The 15,510-nt window shown below is 32.4% G+C and overlaps 1 protein-coding gene across 1 annotated transcript in view; it reads right to left on the bottom strand.

The window, feature by feature from the left end:
• Positions 1 to 15,510, bottom strand: part of LOC129216415 (TBC1 domain family member 2B-like) — a 377,979-nt gene that overhangs the window by 342,501 nt on the left and 19,968 nt on the right. The window contains exons 9-15 of the mRNA XM_054850629.1: positions 14,205 to 14,284; positions 9,507 to 9,603; positions 9,123 to 9,237; positions 8,742 to 8,884; positions 7,283 to 7,394; positions 6,442 to 6,573; positions 1,790 to 1,927 (exon numbers count right to left, since the gene is read on the bottom strand). Of these exons, the coding sequence (XP_054706604.1) occupies positions 1,790 to 1,927; positions 6,442 to 6,573; positions 7,283 to 7,394; positions 8,742 to 8,884; positions 9,123 to 9,237; positions 9,507 to 9,603; positions 14,205 to 14,284 (817 nt within the window). The remainder of the gene's footprint in view (positions 1 to 1,789; positions 1,928 to 6,441; positions 6,574 to 7,282; positions 7,395 to 8,741; positions 8,885 to 9,122; positions 9,238 to 9,506; positions 9,604 to 14,204; positions 14,285 to 15,510) is intronic.

Raw genomic sequence — 15,510 nt, 5'->3', positions numbered from 1 at the left:
TTATAGCATGAGGCAAGAAGACTTGTTTAGAGACTAGACTAGAATAGACTATTTAATGATGATAAATGAAGTTCCCCAGGTGATTTTGAAATGCAAGATGTGAAAGGTGTGTTTTCATATGTAACTTTGTTACTTCAATTATTTTTCAATTATTCCAATCAGTTCAGCTTGTAAAGACAAATTATTTTCGCGTTTCAGGAGGTTAGAAAATTATTTTCGAAGCACAATGGGGGAAAAAAACTTAGCTGAAGAAAGAGCATGACATTGGGCATTGCTGGATTAGTTACAAGATTTCCTGTTCTTCCGCATTTTAAAAATCAAGCATCAAAACTTTATTGAAAGGTGAAATCTGTAGTACAAAAACACTTTTTATGATAACATATTATAAAACGAACTACAAATTTTGTCATAAAAATTTAAATTGTTTTTCAACACTTATTTTTATTAATTCTAAACCTGTATCATGATTACTTGCAGTTAGCCAATATGTGCTTTGGTTCCACACTGAGGTGATTCATATTTAAGAAATTCGACCCCCCAAATGAAATGCTGAAATACCGCCATGTTAGATGGTACGGGAACTTTCAGAGTTAAGCATCGACAATAAAACTGCTGCTTGGTAAGAAACTTTGAAATAAATAATTAAAAACTACACTGAAATTACAAGAAAAAAAACATTGTACAGTAGGCTCACTTTTTCAGGAGCCATTCCCTGCTCTCTTAATCCCCATTTGCTACAACCAAAAGGGCCTGGGTCTCCCAAAGTGGTACCAATAACAACATTATATAAACTGATATATCTTAGCCCAATGAGCATTCAGTGCTCATTTTATAAAAATTAAGTAAAAAACAAAACAAAAACACTTGATGTTTTTGTTTTTTACTTAACGACACAGGAAAAAGTATGGTTTTCATCCATCAACCAGGAACTGATATTCCTTTTCAATTTTCATTTTATATTGGATTTCAAATCAAAAATTTGCCACATAAAAGCAATAAAAGATTTTTTATTTTCATACCAGAAATTCAGGAAATAGAACTTAAAAGTTTATGAAAAAATAAACTTAAATCTCTTTCAATTTTTCCTGTGAGAAAATGTTGTGAAGACGTTGTTATTTGATTATTTTTGGTAAATAATAAGATCCATGAATGTTCATTTGTGATCATATGTAGGTTCAGCAGAATGAAAATGAGGACTTTCCTACAAGTAACTAAGCTTTTATTTTTAGGTATTAAATCTAGATATATTAATTTTTACTGGTACTTAGCCCACTAAATAACATTTAGATACTTTAGCAATAAGGGAAGGCATATTTTAAATACAAATACAATTGATCAAGGATGCCTTATTTCCGTTTTCCAATGAGGCATAGAGGACGTATCTGAATTGTTTTATCCACCCACCGCTTTCTCTTCCTTCTCTATTCATCTTCTCATTCAAAAATTTCTCCTGGAAACCAGACAAGTTCTTTGCCAATTCGCCTCCCCCACAGGGAAACAAAAACACGCCATAAATGCCAACACACACTTGTCTGCTCCTCCGCAAGTCAGGTTACCATAATGAAGGGATTTCAATAAGCAGACAAAACATATGTAAAAATGTAATGTCAGCATTACAGTTGTCATTGCTTACATTTATTGGCTTTAATTGGTTATGGATCTTCTAATGCCATAGAAATTTTGTTTTAAAAAAATGTTTAAAAATATAGTAAAACAAATGAATTAAAATATATTTCATTGAAAGCTGCACTAATTTACATAAAGACTGATAAATGGCAAATCAATTTACCTGATCTACTTGAGATCCAATCAGAGTTCTAGTGTAATAACCTTCAGGCATAATGTATTTAGTGATCGCAATCAAGCACCAAAATGCATCTTCTTCATCCATGAAAAGCAATGCAATTGCAACAAGCCTATTTAAACCCTTTAAAAAATTAATTATTAAATAATTAATTAGAGTGTTACACAACAGAAAAGACATGCAAGTAAAAGAAACTATATTGATAAAATTAATGATTTTCGGCCAGCAAAAGGCTTAATATGTTAAATTTATCACATTTTTGTTAATTCTATTTAAACTTGTGCATTGCTAAAAGAAAACTTTTTGCAACATAAATGTAGTGAAGTACAGAACGGTAATAAATAAATCATTTTGAAGCATTAAAGCGAAATATTAATCCACTCGGGAAAAAATTAAATACACTTACTGGACAAAGATGCAATAAAATATACTGCCTTTAAAATTAATAAAACCTTACAAATAGTTATATATTTAAATTATTATTTTTTCTTTGCTTTTACAGTACAACCTCCTTTATACGAATTAATTGGGACCAAACAATCTAGATAGTACAGGTAATAAGCAAAACTTTCTTGCAAATGCTTTATCATTTATAGTTCAGCTACAGTGGTGTCAAACCGACACTCTAAGTACAACAAATTATTTGTTAAACTAGAACTTTATTTTACTGTACAATCTATGTAGGAGTTGTACATTTAATCAAAAACAAAACCAAATATATAGCATATTGTTCCATTCTTGCAATCATAATTTAAAATTATTACTAAAATTAATATATATATATATATACACTGGTGTCCAAAAGTTAAGCATAATTGTTATTTATGTGAGTAATGTGAGAAATATACATCAAAATAGGGGGAAACGTGATATGCGAGTGCAACACGGTTACAAAATAAGGAAACTACTCAAAAAAACCGTAATATTTACTTTTATCATCCCAAAAAATAGTTTAAATGAAAATTAGGCATATGAGGAGTTTATTCTTTGCACAAAAATTTTTCTTTAAAAGATGATGCTGAAGTTCAATAGTGTGTATGGCCACCTCTGACTGCTAGGCACGCTGCACAATGATTACTCATACTTTCTATGAGGTGGTGGATGAGTTGTGGGCTTAAACAGTTCCAAGCATGCTGGAGAGCTCTTTTTAGCTCCGGAGCGGAGCTTGGCGGGGGCGAACGGGCTGCAAGTTGTCTCCCGAGCATATCCCAGACATGCTCGATAGGGTTCAGATCAGGGGAGTTCACAGGCCGCGTCATTCGCTGGATATTTTCTGATTCGAGGAAGTCATCGACCAGAGCTGTTCGGTGACATGGCGCGTTATCATCCATGAATATGAACTCAGGACTAACAACACCTCGAAACAAGCGAACATAAGGCTCAAGAACCTCGTCTCTGTATCTTTGACCAGTGACTAAGCCTGTCTCAAAAATATGGAAATCGGTGCGGCCATCCAACATAATGCCCGCCCACACCATTACTCCTGCTGACGCAAATTGATGTCTTTCTCTTATGTTTTGTGGTTGGAAACGAGTCCCCTTTTCTCTCAAGATTGTTGCCTGACGAGAATCACCCTGTAGAGTAAAGCGGGACTCATCACTGAATATCACATTAGCCCACTGTCCCTGACTCCAATGTCGATGTTGCAAACTCCAGTTTAAACGAGCGCGTTTATGCGGTGATGTGAGAGGAATGCAAACTGCTGGTCTTCTGGCATACAGACCGACATGATAGAGTCTCCTGTAAACAGTTTGCCTCGAAATTGTTATTCCTATGACGGCACTGAGCGCCGAACCCAGTTCTCTGGCACAGCTGTTCTTATGACGTCGTGCAGAAATTGCCAGAAAACGATCTTGGATTGCGGTTGTAATTCTTGGTCGACCTGGTACTGGTCGGCGGGTAACATCTCGCGTATTTGAAAACCTCTGCCACAGTCTCGAGATTACACACTGAGGCACATTAAGAATACGAGACACTTCAGTTTGTGATCGTCCAGATTCTAGCATTCCAACGACTTTTCCTTTCGCAAACATGTCCAATTGGCGTCTTTGTGCCATTATTAGTTCTGTTTCACCAGATCCAATGTTTCTTGGTACAGCAATTGCATGGAACGCGCCTGAACTCTCTAAAGCGTGCGAGCTGTTTTATCCACATTCCGAAACGCGCACCTAATTCGCACATGACACCATCGACTATACTATTTTGCATAAACATATTGTTTCTTCTTCAACCAATGAATCTCCATAAGCAACTTTATATAATTTTACGAAAATTTACAGATTTTTCTCGCATTTTATGAATTATGCTTAACTTTTGGACACCAGTGTATATATATATATATATATTAGGGTGGTCCTTATTTTTGAAGTTGTAGATATTTTATACGACACCCTCTCAATTTGTTCCATTATACAAATAAATGATCCGTCCAAAATTTTAAGTCAATCCATGAATATTAACACGTGCCCCTAGTGCCCCCTTTTTTGAGTTTTGAAGAAAAAATTGCGGATTTTCTCATTTTTATGTAAAAATATTCTTAGGTTTCATATTTAAAGTAATTTTGAACATCAATAGATGTTGCTACTTCCAGACCAACCATTCTCTCACTTTCATTCTATAAAATTTTACATATTACACAGGGTACAAGTACACCAATGGCCTTGGGACAGGCATACCGCTATTCGCACTCGTTTCAAACCAAGCGTCAGGGGAACATTTCTTTCTACCAAGATGGACACAAGGGATTCTAAACACCATTAATGAATGGCCTAGGCCATTTATGAATGATTTTTGACAACAACAAATTGCCTCCTCCAGGCTTTGGGTGTGTTGATTTATAAAATTTTCTGTGTATGTAATAGGTGTGGCAAATAGGATCACTAGGTTTCCATGCTATAAATATAAGTAATGATAATTATATTTTAATTCGCTGTTCTTTAGTTATATACTTAAATGTTTATACATTTTTATAATTTAAATTTTGAAAAATCCTCGATTACCCTACCATAAAAATAAACTCTATTTTCCATATCTAAAATATAAATTTAAAAAAATTCCAGCTCGGAATAATGTAAAAATCTATACTTTAACCTGTCTTCTATTTCAGTACATAGTCCTTTATTATCAAATTCCTCTTGCATTTCACAATATTTAGAAACCGAAATGGGTATCTATCCTAACCTGTTGAACCTTTTTTCTGTATTTTGTCTACCACAACGTAAAAAAGCTTGACAACTATTGAGATCTGCTCGCATTTCATCAATGTTAGACAAATGCCATATTAGGGACAAATATGCTGCTCATTTATTAACAGCCCATGTAGATGCAGCAAATTTAAATCCAAATAACCTTATGATCAATTGTACATCCCTTAAGAGAGCAAGAGAAAATCTTCGAGAGGTAAAATCAGATTTCATGAATTTAAATCTAGGTTTTTTATTTATTCCCTGGGATACAAAGCTATATCCAGATGTAAATGGAAAAAAACGCCCGATAGGCTTACCATGATAGTTTCAGGTTCCAATGTTGAACAGCTACTCAGAATTTCTGAGATATTTCTTCAGTTGTATATGATATCTTCGATGATTGCTCTTTATTGCTAACTGTTCAAACTGTAGTGTTTTATACAGCGGCTTACAATACCGGCCGTATAAATTGTGCATGTAATTTTTTAGAGCGAAAGCTGAACGGTGATATATTGCATTTGTATTGCTATCATCATGCACTTGAAATCGTACTACAGAGTTCTTTAAAGAAGTTCTTGCCTTTCTTAGTTCTAGACTCGATATTCCATTATTTAAGCGCTTCAAAATTCAAAAATTACACATACCACTTAAATTCTAAAAGAATAATTTGATGACATATTATTGTTTATAGAAAGCGGAATTAAGAAATATTACAGAGAATTCTCATAACGTGTAATATTATTTCTTAGTGAAGTCCTCGCTCCTACAGGGATATGTTTTCTGCAACCAGGAGCTTATCTGTGAGCCAGATGGGTGGCAAAAGGAATTTATTGTTCGAATGTTTATATATTTAGGAAACAATTTAAATTGACCTTACATGAAGAGATTGTCCGTAAATGCTGTTTTACAGTTAAATGTTGTATGACGATATAGTTTTTCGCAGCAACCCTTTCTAGGCCTTTTAAATTAATATAAATTCTAGTGTCTAAAAAACCTGCAGCGTACAAAATGATGACAAAATCTTTAGACGATATAAAGTAATTAAAAAGATTAATTTTAGTGCTACCCCGCTGTAAAAATATTTTGCAAACATAGGAGAAACGATGTACGGAGTCTGAAGTAAAAACTCGAAGATTTGTGAGAAAATTATCAAAAGTGTTAAAGTTCAACGTCCTAGGGGCACATGTTATTATTGACTGATCGAGTTCAAATTTTGCACCAATTACTTTTTATTATAGTGTCACAAAACTAGGGGGCGTCACTTGTTGAATTCCGAAAAAAAAATATTTCCCATATAAATAATGACCACCCTAATATATATATATATATATTTCAACTCTACAAATTTGATCTGGATAAACCAGAGATCCAGATAAATGGAGTTCTGCTAAACTTGCATTTATTTAATATTTTCAAGATTTTTTTCAAATTCTTATGGAATACATTACTCACTTGACAATAACCAACAGCTGGATCATGTCGACTATATGCGAGCAACACTCTCCTCAACTTGATGATGCCATTTGAATCCAGATTTTCATAGTGACGATTGTTAGGTAAAGTTCTGAGTAAATCAAGTTCAATCTATGAAATAGTTAAATGTTTTAATAAACATCACCTAATTAAAAATTAAGACTTAATTTTCAACCAAGCTGTCATTTAATAAACTAACCTTGGTCTTCATAAAAAAATACTTAAGTAAGTAAGAAAGGGAAAAATTAAACAAAATTAACAAGATTCAAGGAATGAATGTGTACTGCAAAGTCACGAGATGTAGAACTTAGTACATAGCACTTAATTTAATGCAAAAGTATAAAAAATCTAAATATCACAAAAGGAGTGAAGGAACTACCTCACTTACAACAGAACTGCCAGAATTAGAACACAAAAAACATATGAAAATTTGTGCTGCCTCATTAAGTTGAAAGAGGTGAGTTTTGTAGTAGTAGTCCTTTCACTGTGAAACACAGCTTGACCAATAGTGATCATTTACTGATCACCTTAAAATGAGGGGAGTTAAACGAAGTGCAGTAATAATTTATTAGCTACATACAAAATTCATAAGATGAATATCATACACTTTGTTTTAAAAAAGTATAATCTGAGAGAATCAATTATATTTTCACTGGATTTCAGTCTCTTCTAATATAAGACAAAAATAAGAGAGACTAAAAAAAGAGTTTATAATACATAATTTATTTTTAGCAACTAATTAATCAAGTAACATATTAAACAATTACAGTCATGCTTGAATAAAAATACTTATATTAATAAGTTCACAGAATATACATACTTGTTTTACAGAGGGATCAATTCTTGACACATATTCCTTCGATGTAAGAAGACTTGTATAGTAATTTGAGCCAAACATAGATTTATAACACTTTATCCACATTAGAGTACATCTATGTTTTAAAATGAAATAAGAATTGTATTAATATAAATATAATAACAATATGATTAAAAAAACTATTAAAATCAATTAGAAATAAGCTCTCAACAATTTATAAACACAAACCTTGAATCAATAAGATGAGGAGTATGTAATTGAAAAACATGACATAGCAAGACCAAAAACTCTTACACACTTTGTTTTGAAAACTCAAATCACATGCAGTATTATGGAATGAGTAAAGCAAATTTTGTGAAATTCCCAATCATATCCAGTTGATTATAGACTACAAAAATAATAAGTATTACTATTAATTAATTTTGAAATTAATATTTGTTTCAGTTATTCTGAACTATGACAGGATGATAAGTAAATCTCATTTTATCCAGCTATTTCTGTGCAAACTTTACTTTATTTCGATAAAAACTTCAAATTATATGGAATTTTTAAGCTTTATTCATCAGTAGAATGTGAACTGTAAAATGGTTCGGTACATTTTAGGTGATAAAAAACACATTGTGACAAATTTGCAAATTTTTGTTTTCTTAAAACTTCACACACCCTGTTTCACTCTCCCTTACCTTTTGTCATAGCATTAATGATATTCATGATATTTTAATTTACTTTTAAGAAAATAGAACATATTCGATAACTGCAAAAATTTCAAATTCAGGAAAATATTTTTGGCTCAACAATCTAAATGGATACTATGGCAAAGTTAAAAATGCATTTCCTTGGGATTGTTTCTGAGTGAAATTTATGAATCTACTTATGAATGTTTGTCTCTTTATCATCCACTTCACTGTCAGAGGGAAAATTCATAAAACAAAGCCATGACATTAGGCATTTTAATTATTTTTTGCTTGATTTCAATTACTATTTACTTTTGTTTAATATTTTCCTTATTTATTTGAGACTTTTGAACCCTTCTTTCAAATTATATTTAATGAAATCCATTTTTGATACAACATTTAACCCTAATCAAGCTGTGAGCAACAACATTTTTAGAAAAACAGTGAAGCCTCTACAACCAAACACCTCTTTTTTTAATGACCACTTCTTCAAACAACCAAAATTTAATATAATATTATTTTTTTACATCAAGAAGCAGAGGTGGTTGCTTTAAAGGGTTTCCTGTATTTGAAAGATAATTTATAGGTATGCTAAAAGATTGATCTAAGCGTTTCCCCCTCTGAGTAATTTTTAATGCAGAAAACCAGCACAGTAATGCTGTGTTAGCCAAGTGAAAAATTTTAATTTCAAAATCAAAGAAACTTATATATATTAAGTCATGTGCATTTGTAAAAAGTTTAAAATCTACATTTATTTTTTTTAAAAAATGTAACAAATTTCAACATACCCTTTCCATATTTTCCCCCTATATTCACATGGAATGCCCATTCGCACCAGAATTTTCAATTCAGGGGAGCGTTGCAGTTCTTTTGCCCCTAAGGAGACTATAAAGTTATCCCACTTTGACCTCCATATTGTAAGCTCTGGATCCTGTCAAAGATGAAACATAGTTCAAAAATACACAAAAGCACACCATAGCTCATAAAATCTTTAAAATATGATGGTTTATCGAACCCAATTGAGCAACAAACAATTAAGCTATAAGGAGGTTGTCCATCAGTACATAAAATATAGAATACAGTACAATAACAATAAAAAACCAGGACTGTAAAATACAAGATACTGATTAATAAACCAATCGACTTTACAAACAGTAAAGGATACTTACATTTGACTTGTTGGCAATGTCTTCGGATTTCTGTTTCAAATTTATAGCCTTAGTTGATAACAAATCTTCTTTACCCCATCTCCAATTAAAACCCAACTCATCATACATTTTTTCTCTATGAAAAAAAACAAAAAAAAACAAATAAGCCTTTATTATAGTGTTGCATGCATTTTTTTTAAGTTTTGAAAAAAAAATTCTGCAATTAATAAAACATCTTTTACTTCCAATCCCTTATTGAAAATTTTGTTGAGTTTTCAATAATCTCTAAAACTTGAATCAGTTTATCATAAATAAGATTTTTAATAAAGACTAACAATCTAATCATTCCTAACCATTAAAAAAAATCAAAAATTCAAATATCAGAATGCAAAACATAATGTTTACCTGGACCATGATGGCACTAAATCTGCTTGAGTTGTAGTATCTACAGCAGCTTCTTGCAAAAGTTGATCCACAATTCCTAAATTGAAATCTTTAACACCTGCAAGAATTTTTAAAGTAATATATGCCATTATTATCACAGATGGCATAAAAATGCTTTTAAAACAGTGTTGGCAACAATTTATGCATTTTCTGCAGATATAAAACCAAATTGAAAATAACATAGTTTTACACATTGTTTTGAAAAAAAATTTCACAAGCATTTTGAAAAAAAAAAACTATCTTATTAATTTTATTTTACCAACATATATCTCATTAAAACTTAGTATATGTATTTGTTTCTATACCCTTGGCATGTTGTGAAATCAATAGCATACTTGCCATCTTTCGAAGAGAAAAAAAAAGATTTTCACTAAAGGTATATAGATGATTTACCAGCGATACATTTTGCATCATAATTATTATATTATGCTTTTAAATGCAGTGAATATCAAATTTAAAACGAAAAAGTGATTTTTCTGAGCTGTAAGCTGATTTGATTAATAACAGCAAGAAAAAAAACAAAACAAATACTGCAATGAAAAATCAAATAAAAAGAAATGAATTCACTTAAAATTTCAATATTCCCCCCAAAAAAGTAACTACAAAAACTTAATTGCTAAAATCCAGAAAATATATGAATAAATCATTAAAATAAAATATAAAATAAGTAGGTATGAGGTAGCTAGAGGGGTCAAAATGCTAGGTCAAAATACTGGGGGGATGCATTTGGTGGCCCCTTAATTGTTTCAAACGCATGTTCCAAAAAATAGGAAGAGAGAAGATTTAGCTTCTGGTTTAGCAGGGATAGTCATATTACTAGATGTTAGTAGTAGCAATGTAAATTTAATGCGAAGGATAACATTCAGTCAGAAATAGAGGTGTTGGAGGGCTTTCTCCTGGCATTTTTTCAAAATTGAAGATATAAAAACGCAGTTTTAGACTATATTTAAGTTGGGGAGGAAGAAGAGAGGGGGTCCGATAGCCACTCCCAAAATCCCCCCCCCTCTCCCGAATTTAAGTTCCCAAAACACAATCGTATGTTACATTTGGTTATGTATTGAATGGAGGTCCGGGGGCTTTCCCCTCGGAAAATTTCAAGATTGTTATTTGAAAAACATGGTTTTAGACTATCTATGATAATGTTAAGGGAGAAAAAGACTCGGGGTCTTCCTTTGATACATTTCCAAACGTCAAACTTCAAGCAAGCAATTGCAAATCATTTCTGATGGTGACGGGTCAAAAGGGATCCGGGGGCTCTCCCCTTTGAAAAATTTGAAAATGTTGTTCGAAAAATGCAGTTTCAGATGACCTATGGTGATATTAATAGAAAGAGAGATGTGGGGCCATCTCCCAAAGTTTTTTGAAATTGAAGCCCTAAAAACGCTGTTGTAGGCTTAATTTTGTTAAAATTGAGTGTGCCGCCAGTTTCTTGAAGTTAAAGTTCCAAATATGTAATTTAAGCCAACCTTCAATGGAAGATGGGGAGGGGGGGAGGTTGAAGGGGCTCGCGCACAGAAATGTTTTGCAATTGAAGCACTAAAAGCGAGATTTAAGACGTTTTCCGATGATGTTGGCGAGAGAGAGAGGGGAGGAGGGTGCATTCTCTCAAAAAACCTTCGATACGTAGAAAACGCACTTTTAGAAGACTTTTTGGTAATGCTAATGGGTGGAGAGATTCAGAGTCCTCCCCTGGTAAAAATTGAAATTTAATTAATGCAATTGTAGGCGATTTTCAGCTAGAGGGGTAGGTTGTTTGGGAGATCTTTCGTAAAAAAGTTTTTGAATTGAAGTCTTAACAATGAAATTTTTGGGGATCTTTGGTAATATTAGGAGGAGAACAGGTTCAGGAGACCTCAGGGAGTTTTTAAACTGAAAGTCTGAAGACGAAATTAATTCGACCGTGAATGATGATGAATGACTGATTGAGAGGGGGTTTCATTTGGAGCACTCTCATGGTTTTTCGAAATTGCAGTCCTAAATACTAGGGTGGTTCAAAAAAATCAGTATTTATTTTGGAATTGCGTTACCTCTTAAAAGTTGTAGTTTGGTATCCTCAATTGGGGAAAAATAATAAAAATTCTAAGTTGACATCCTCAATTCGGGCGTAAGATTGAAAATTTGAAAAAATGTGCTAAAAATTGAAGTTTTCCAAAAATAAGAAAATTAGTTTTTTTGTATTTAGGAAAATGTAACAGCCATAAATTGTCAGTATATAGTGTAGTTTGAACCTAAAAGATATTTTATAGTTTTTACATAAGATCTTTAATTTGCGCATGTGCCTTAGATTGGGCAGGAGATTTTAGCCCGATTAGAGCCGTACGCGCAAATGAAAGATGTTATGTAAAAGCTATAAAATATTTTTTGAGGTTCAAACTGCGCTATATACTGACAAGTTATGGCTGTTGGATATAAAAATACAGAAAAAGAACTAATTTTATTATTTTTTGAAAAATTCAGTTTGTAGCACATTTTTCCAAATTTTCAGCCTCATGCACGAACTGCAGATGTCAACATAGAATTTTTTTATTATTTTTCCCACATTTTGAATACCAAACTACCATTTTTGAGAGGTAACGTGATTCCAAAATAAAGAAATCGATTCATTTGCTTATGTGTAGACCATCTTTAATGATGTTAGGGCAAGGGATGGGTTTTGAGAACATTTTCTCGGATTTTTTTTTTAAAACCGAAGTTTTAAAAACTCACTTCCAGGCCAGCTTTAGGGATGTAAAAAAAGGATTTGGAGTTATCCATTTTACTCTCATGGTTTGGCTACGTCCCTCTTTTCATTTTCAATTATTGATAAACAAATTGTGGTATTACTTTCTTCCAATTTTCCTTTGCCAAACAAGATTATTTGCTTGGATTTCCCATAATAAAATTATCAGTTTCCAGCCTAATATTTTTGTTTTCTTGAAATACAAACATCTGTGGCCCCAGAAAAAGAACTTATAACATTTTGAACAGATGTGGTAATTTTTTGAGATACCTTTGGTCTTATTTATTCCATTTCATTTTATTTTAAATGTGTCTTCAGCATCTCTTGATCAAGCTTTGATTTACTTACGATTTTTACATTCGAACATTTAGAACTTCTGGTGTATTTATTACAATACTTTGATTCTCTCTTAGCATTAAACTGTTTCCCCCCCCCCCCCTCTCTGTTTCAAATATATTTTGGCGACAAATGCATTTTTCTCCACTTAGGAATGATTTTCAGGACAATATTTGTCATCAAAAAAATTACATATCGGAGTGTTTTAGCGGTCCCTATGAAGTCATCCTATTTATTTATCTATTTTTTTTTAAACTGAAGAACCATGACGCATGGTTTTGTATAACCAGGGCCGCTGACAGACAAGGAGTGCATGTTTTGTTGCCCGTCCTCTCTCCCATTATGCTAATTTTACTCTATGCACAATACTTTAAAATTTAAGTCAGGCCCATAGTTTGCGACTGGACAGACATATCCACTATGCGGCCTGGTGAATAGTGCACTGAAAACTGGTGGGGGGGGGGGGTTAAAAATATTTAAAACGCACATTTCAGCCGCCCTTACTTCAAAATTCTTTATAAAAGAGAGTCATGGATGTTCCTAAATTGTATTTTAAGATCCCATTTTTCATTCAAATTTTACAGAAAAAATACTTTTTGTCACTATTATTTCAATTGTTCATTTATATTTACCATTTTAATTTTTTAAAACAACGAAGAGTTTCCCTTTTTCTTCGTTTGTTGCATCGCTAAAAGGAAATTGGTGGCCCCATTTCTGAAAAGCTGGGGGGGGGGGGGCTCTCCCCTGACATTGGTCGATGACTAGAAATGCTGCCATCTATTGAGAAAAAAGTGAAACTTTTTGATAATTTATCGAAAACTGGAAAAACAGGAGAAACTGGTAAAAAACGGGACATCGGGAGATGGACGCAAAAAAAACGGGAGTCTCCCGCTAAAAACAGTAAAGTTGGCAAGCATGGCATACTCATTATCTTTATAATATTTTTGCAGGATCATCTTAATTTAGAATTTTATAAGCCAAGTATATCAAAATTTGGAAAAAGAGGGAAAAAAATTATTCCTTTATTTTGTGATTAACGCTTAGACATTTGAATCGCTTTTATACTGCTATAAACAAAAATAAATTTCGATTTCAACCATGATTTTTCCCCTTCTTTTTTTTTTTCAACTTGAGAGCAGAACATTTAGTTACTTTGTGAACATATAGAGAGAAAGAAGAAGTTTGCAGATAAAATGTTTTAAACTTTGAGTATATCTCCAATAAGCAAAGGACACTATTACATTTTAACAAGATGACCTCAAAATTTTAAACCAAGAAAACTCTGGTGTCAAAAAAAAAGGGGGGAATTTCCTTTTTTTTTTAAATACAATAAAGAAAATTAAAAATTAAAGCAAAAGTATTGCTTTTTTTTTTTTTTTTTTTTTGTTGACTAATTCAACAACTGATTACTCATAGGTCTCATTACTCATAAATCTAATGCTTACAACAGCAGTAATTAATTCATTAAAACTTGAACATTGCAATCAGATTTTTAATAAAAATAGACTACACTTATGAACTTTACTGCAAGTTTTCACAAGTATACTAATTAATGTATGCAGAAATTATTATTTAGAAATCAGAATAAAGTCAAAGAAACATACCAGTTCTTTTCAGTTCATTCAGCAAAAACAGAAGTTTGCTTTGTATTTGGTAACTACGAGCCTCCCACTCACTGCACTTCCTGAAAATAGAAAGGAAATTTCATTTCTATTAACTATGTGTCAACTGGAATGCAAAATATTTTATACTTAAAAATGCTTTTAAATTGAAAATTCTAACATCAATAGTGGTTTTCATTTTAATCCTAAATTTAAGTAGCATGAGTCATGTTTTAGATTAAGTGTGGTTTATTTCTGAAATGTTAGCCTTTTGTTCTCGTAATACGACTGTTCTAAACAAGAGTTGTTTTAACTATTATTGTTATAACTAAAGGATTTAGAAAAATATTTTGCAATTTCTATTTCATTAAAAATATTTTTAATTACATCATCAGCTATAAATACTTTTAAAGGACTTATTTTTGCAAGCAGTAATTTTTGCAAAAATCAAGATATTAGTGATTTTGTGAGCTGAAAATTTCGTGAATTTTATATGAACAGTTGATTATATAAAGTTTAATATTTTCTAATGCCCTGGTGCACAGTGGGCACTCTGAAACAGTTCTTAGAAAAATGTATTGCTGCTCTCGAGGATCCACTGTACTACCCAGATTTCATACCAGTTTCCAAAACTGAAAAGTGTATTGAAGGGCATACATTATTAGTTTGTATAAGAGGTGATAGGAAAAGCAGCAGACTTTTTGAATAAGTGTCACCTAATGATCTGCAGTACTGCTTTGAACAGTGGAAAATTTGTATGAAGTGATAGGGAAGGGGGGCAAGTTGAATGCACTAAAAAGGAGTTGTTTAATGTTCTCAATACAGCTAATTTTTAAGACCAGTCTGGTTATTTAACTTAAGCTGAATAAACAGAAGCAAATTAAGTGTCTATAAACTACAGTATGGGACCCCAAATTTGGAATGCTTGGGACCACGAGCATTCCTCAGTACTCTAAGTGCAATGGATGACTGGAAAGCCACCGAGTTAGACAGAGAGTGTGGTTCAAGCACAGCTGATAAAGTTGACCAATGAAACAAAAAACTTTGATTGGTATGTGGGCACACTCCCTCTCAACGGCTGCTCTCAACTCATTAACTTGTGCTGTGAGCATTGTGCTTGATATATCCCTACAGAAAAAAATTCTTTGGGATCGAATTCAGAAACTGTATGGAGTGAGTGTACAAGAGTTGATCATTCTATACAAATTTTGCAAGGTAACACTCACATAATTCAAACCTCCGGTCGTGATTATCTTCATGAAGAGTGTGTACAAATCTAGGAATAAATCCATTACACATGGTTCAAACT

Source organism: Uloborus diversus, chromosome 2 (assembly GCF_026930045.1).
Source record: "Uloborus diversus isolate 005 chromosome 2, Udiv.v.3.1, whole genome shotgun sequence".
NCBI classification, from domain to species: domain Eukaryota; kingdom Metazoa; phylum Arthropoda; class Arachnida; order Araneae; family Uloboridae; genus Uloborus; species Uloborus diversus.
The sequence above is the reverse complement of the archived record's forward strand: the minus strand, read 5'-3'. Positions and strand labels throughout refer to the sequence as shown.